The sequence below is a fragment of the Contarinia nasturtii genome, unplaced genomic scaffold, assembly GCF_009176525.2.
Source record: "Contarinia nasturtii isolate CC-2019 unplaced genomic scaffold, AAFC_CNas_1.1 Cnas_scaffold_928, whole genome shotgun sequence".
Taxonomy (NCBI): Eukaryota; Metazoa; Arthropoda; class Insecta; order Diptera; family Cecidomyiidae; genus Contarinia; species Contarinia nasturtii.
In genome coordinates this window covers 713844-719843 of record NW_022198275.1, presented here as the reverse complement: position 1 = coordinate 719843, position 6000 = coordinate 713844, and the positions used below count along the sequence as shown (strand labels likewise).

The 6000-nt window shown below is 32.9% G+C and overlaps 1 protein-coding gene across 2 annotated transcripts in view; it reads left to right on the top strand.

Moving 5' to 3' along the window:
* Window positions 1–586: 586 nt before the first annotated feature.
* LOC116342897 (B-cell lymphoma/leukemia 11A) overlaps window positions 587–6000 on the top strand; it is a 66775-nt gene continuing 61361 nt past the window's right edge. Inside the window, exon 1 of one of the 2 annotated variants that reach the window (XM_031770700.1) lies at window positions 587–1221. In XM_031770700.1, the coding sequence (XP_031626560.1) occupies window positions 1185–1221 (37 nt within the window). In that variant the 5' untranslated portion in view covers window positions 587–1184. The remainder of the gene's footprint in view (window positions 1222–6000) is intronic. The other variant, XM_031770699.1, reaches the window with a different exon arrangement.

Below are 6000 nucleotides of genomic sequence, written 5' to 3'. Positions count from 1 at the left end.
TTGCGACGTGTTGTCGGCTATTCAATTTTTTATTATTATCTCCTCTTGTGTGTATATCTCTTCTCTGCACTGAGTGTATTTTCTCATTCAGAAAGTGTGTAAAGTGTGCTGTAGCGTGTGCATCTGCAACCAATTGTCAATGCAAATCGACGATTTATTCGAATTTGTTATTTTCAATTCCATTCAACTGAAGAACTATACTGTCATCGAGTTTTTGATTATTATTTTTTTTACGAAAAATTTGAACTGAAGAAAACTTTTTGAATCAATTGTAGTGACATGTGTGAATAACGATTCTAAAAAGTGGACATCAATATAAAATCAGTTAATTTTGACTTGACTTTTTTTGCGAAAACACATCAACTTTTGAAAAAAAAAATTAAACATCTTTATGTTCGGTATAAAAAATTTACCACATTCAAAAAGATAACAAGTGACACAATATTTGAAGGAGCTGAACAATATTTTGTTTTTATTTTTGGATATTCAAAAGATTATTAAAATAAATTTTATTTTAGAAGAAAACAAAAACTCAACTTTGTGCAATAAATTTTTAAATTTGGATTTTATTATTGGATTTCTTTTTCTCGTCAAATTCACGGATTATCTACAAAAAAGTGATGAAATCATTTGATTTTCAAACTGGATTTTACAAAGACACACATATTTTATTTAAATAAGCATTATTTTTCACACATAATTAAAGGACTGCAATGAATTGCTAGCGAATGAACACTTTGACAGAATATTTTAATTCGCAGTTTTTTTTGAAAATCAATCGAAAAAGTTATGTAGCATGATAGAAAATGATTTAGTGCAGTGAATATTTAACGAATTTTAGCGGACATTGGCCAGTATTTATGGATTAATTTCTGTTACAGAAAAAATAATCCAATAAGATTTTTATATAGTCTAAAAATCCGAAACAGATCCAACCAAATATGAATATGAATCATTTCACAATAAGTGAGAATAACGATTATAAACACTAATAACAACTCAAAGGAAATCATTTCGATTTATGTATGCGTCAAAGATAAAAGACAATACGATCAAACCATAAAATTGCATGGTTTTAATGAAGAAGTGAATTATTTGCTTTGTTTTATCAGATAAAGCAACTCAAAGAAAAATTGACTTTTATTTTCGAGGCTGTGAAGTGTCAGATAAAAAAAATTGCCAAAATGAGAATCAAAATGCCAGCCGTTCGAATTGCTCAAGGTGAGACATTTTTAATTCATGTAGTAATTCCTTTAAATTTGTTTAAAATTTGTGTATTCAACGTTTTTCTTTGTGTAACGAACAATTCGATTGATATGACATTAAAAAAAAAATTGTTTCGACAAAAAAAAAACTCGAAACGACTGAAATTCATAAAATTCTTCTCATTACATCATCATCGTTGCTTGTGTTTGTCACCACATGTTTTTTTTCGGTTAGTTTCTATTTTACACTCAAAACTCTATCAAACACCTTTTTCGCAGTATGATTTTCGGTTTCGGCTCTTTTTTTCATATTCGGGTGACGGAAGCATCCTTTTCATTTTCCTCATTTTATTACACACAGACACAACACTCTTTCTCTCCGCAGTTGCTCGATTTTGTTTATAATGTCGGTTTTATTTTGCGTAGTGATACATTGCATAGTTTTGTGTCGTCTTAAAACCCCTTTCTGTTTTCAACTCTAACTAACATTAAGGTTTCAGGTATGAACGAACGAAGAAAAAAAAAGAATTATTTAACGAAACGTTGTTCGGAAATTACATTTACTATTTGCACGGAACTAGTTTAGCTCGTGTTTTTCACGTGCTCTATCTTTCAAAACTCATGTGTGTGTGCGTGCGTGTGTTGTTCTTATTGCATATTACAATATTTGTCGTGCACTTTTTACATTTGATTTACAATTTCCGCTACGAGAATATTTTCTATATCTTCATGTCACAATAGTAATTTAAAGTGTAAACTTCTAATTTCAAGCTAAAACTTTTTAATTAACTCAATCGTCGAAAATTCGTTTCCGACAACATGAATGCCAAAACATTTAAAAGCAAACCAAGAATAAGAAGAAAGCGATAAGTGAACGAATATGAATAAAAGACAAAGGGTGAAGTTTTATCCCGTTTGTTGCTTCAAAACACAAGAATTGCTCAATGGGTTTTCTGTTCCATTTGAAATGCGCGATACAAACATCGAATTCTTTGTGTGAATTCGTGTGTAATATATTCATTAAATTTATCAGTCGAAGATGATCGCAGCCAAATATTTTCGGTGTATATGTATTTTTATCGAGCGCCCGCTTTTGCCACCAAGTTCAAGCAAAGATGAATCATTTTTTCGGCTTCCTTAAAAACGAAGACAGAGCAACAACAGCAACAAACTAAAAATAAGAGAAAAAACTTATCATCATTCCACAAATTTATTGTCGTCGCAGACGGTCGACTTTGAAAGCAGAGCAACAAACTAGATCGAAAGTCTGTGCCATTTCGACGAACGGCACCGAATCGAGGGGGTTAAGAGATGAAATAGTAAGGATAATTTCTTCTTCCTTTTTCAGTGTTGGCACATTTTATGCACCCGTATCCAACGACAAGGAAAAGTGAAAAGAAAATTGGCTGCATGGTTTTTTTTCTATCTCTCTGTGTATATTTTCATCTGTATTGCTCTTTTTTGTCTTCGTTTTTTACATAGAAAATATATATATGTACGCGTATATTCTGACTGCGAAAAGTTAAATTCGCGAGATCGTACGCTCATTTACTTTTACATTATGTAAATGAAAAAGCCGTGTAGCATCGCGCTTTCGGCATTTATCTTTGCGTATATATACAATTCGGGGTTTCCATGTGACACCCATCGTGCTGCTCTTTTTGTGCATGCATAAAATTTTCCGACAAAATGCGGTCGCATTGCATCGATTACGCGCAAACACCAAACAAATTCAGATTCAACATTCAGGAAATGCGCCAAATTTCCAGACTGAACATTCGGTTTTGGTGTCGTTTCAACCACCGACGACTGAAAAAATTTAATTTGCAATTGATTTGAATCGTGTATTATTCAAAAATGTTTATGAGAGGAAACATTTTCTCAAGTGTAAAATGGTAAATCAAATTGAAATTGACCGCAAAGTGCTACTGCAATTTCTTCTATTTGAAAAAAAAAAATCCCATCGATTCATCATCGAAAATCATTTTTCGAGTCATTAATCGATGCGAATTTGCGTATCCAAACGATAATTCGTCAGCGAAAATGTGCAAAATATGATGGTTTTTTGGAACCGTCGATGCGGTGAACATTTGAAACTCGAACATTTTGTGATGTATTCGGTTGAATTGTTCACCGTTGAACACACAAACATATGGTCTCCAAACGCGCAATGCCGTTGCTCTGCCCGCTTTGCTGCTGAAAGACCGCTTAAATTATTCACAAATTAATGCATTTTCGTTACGCTTCACTTTGTGTCCCAAATAAGTTCTTTAATGAATTCGATCGTTGTTTAATTTTGCGTATAAATATTTCTTTTTTTCTACTGTATATCTGTCATATGAGTTGGTTGGGCATCGGTTGCATATTTCGTTTTCTCATTTCAAATATTGTTGTTGGTTTCGCTTGGTTTTTTGAAAGAGTGCGCCCATCTTGACATTCATACAAAAAAAAATTGATTGAGACGAACGTTCTAGAGAAGAGAAAAAATAAATAAACACGAACCACCAAAAATACAGTCGAACCAAAATTATTCAATTCATTTTATGCACATAATTAAACGGACCATAGAAACATGTGGCTGTATGGCGAACGCTTTTCACTCGCTATCTAAATATTTTGCTAATTGCTATCCAATAAAAGTGTACGATTCAACACAATTTCGTATTTTTTTTATCTATACACAGCAAATTCGTCTTTGGAGATATTGTTTACTTTCCTTAAAACATTCTTATTGTTGAGTGGAGAACATTTGTCCATATTTTAGTGTGGTTTTTGTCACAAAGCTTACGCAAGTGTATGTGGTTGATAAAAAATAGCAAAGCACTTTCGCACACTTGTCAATTCGAACAACAGATATCGAGAAAAAAATCGAATTATCAAAGTTTAAATTATTCGTAAAATTCAAATGAGAAAAGTTTGAGCCAAACCGAAATAAATAATTCACACTTCAGAAAAATAAGTCACATATGGACTAGTTGGTTTAGTTGACGTGAACAATTCTCGTCATTCGACCGATACCAAAAATTCGATTTTGTATTCATTTTTTTGTGTGGTTGGTGCAAGTGTTCGGTTTGTCATAAATATTTAATTGGGAATTGTTCTGCAATGTTTGCGGACCTTCATATCATCAAAATAGACAATTGACGTTACTTCGAATGGAAATGAAGTTCAAATAAAGAATATTCGATGTTGCGTATGTGTGCGAATAAGAAATAACCGCCTATTCATCGAAACCATTCGATTTTAGGTCGATACAATGCCGTTTTTTTTCGTTGTACGTGCCTTAACTATGAAATTAAGACAGCAATGATAAAAACTCGCACAAAAACCAAACCAGATTTTTTTTCCCAAATTATGTTGAAACTTTTATCCATTTTAATTGAAATGTACGTCAATTTACTTTAGCAAGTTGACGACATACACCGATATAAATACAAAAGTCAGAAAGAGTAACACTGGTTTTTAGTCTATTTTAATTGCCCGGTTTTTTTGTATGGAAATCGGTTACACGCATTCGTCAACTGATGGAAGACCAGAATGCTATTTAAATTTCATCGCGTTTTGCATGAGAATAAAAATAAAACAATAAAAAGAAAGGAATGATGAAAAACAAAACCAGCAATACATTATCCGACGTAGGTTTGGTTGAATGTTCTTTGACCACCCGCATATTGTTGTTATTGACCGACTTTTGTGTATCCAGTTGTTGTATTGCGCATTGTTTTGCCCAAAGTATGTGTCTTTTTATCTATCTCCTCTCTTCGCCCGTTCGATGGGGTTTGGTATCGTTCACACGAAACGGGCAAGGGCCTTGTGCGTCACACAAATCGCGCAATAAAATTTGTTATATATTCATTTTAATGCTTGCACAACTATAAATTGGAGCAAATGCACTTTTGATTTGTTTTTTTTTCTTTCTGTAATTAAGCATGGTGTTTGCATTGCAACCATGTACAAAAACAACTTGTAAATTCCACGAAAGTGGTTTTTTCAAAGTACGAACAATGTCCAGTAAAACAAACTGTGAATCATTGTAAATGCTTCTTTTCGCAAATTACAAAACTTTGTAGAAAATAACGAAAAAAAAATCGAATTGCCCACTTGAAACATATTTCTCTGGGTGGTTTGTTTGATACTGTCTTAAGTGAGTATACAAATACCCAATCTTAGGGATTAGTAAAACACGATTGTTTGATCAATGATGATTTACCTCGAATAAATAACGTAGAAACCAAATTCACCCAAAGGTGTTCAATATAAATGAACATATACATCTATTTTGTGGTTTATCGCAATCAAGCAAATGTTCGAATGCAATGTGAAAAGGACATATCATACTTCGCGTATAAGCAATCGTATGGCAAACAAAATGTGTATTTGTTTGGATAATTTTTCATATAAAAATGTCAATTGAAAAGCGTGTGGTGAGCATTGATCATAAATTGATACGTCCGACGGGCAATTGGTGTGCGCACCACACCCACATAATATCATTGTTTTTGAAAAGCAGCGTGACAAAAAAAAGAGTCATATCAATAGCAAACCATTTCTTTTATCGTCGATATATTTATTCGCAGGAAATGAAAACGAAACGGTGACCCGGTGTGTTGAAAATCCGTGCAATTGACCGTAGCCTACCAAATGCATAAGCGGGACTCCTTATCGCAAATTTTGAAAACGGAAATTTGTTAAAGATAAGACAATTGATTGGGTTCTATATATCCATAAACCGAATGACAGAAAAAACAACAAAAGAAAAATGGTCCGAAATCAAATAACACATTTCTTGTGGGCT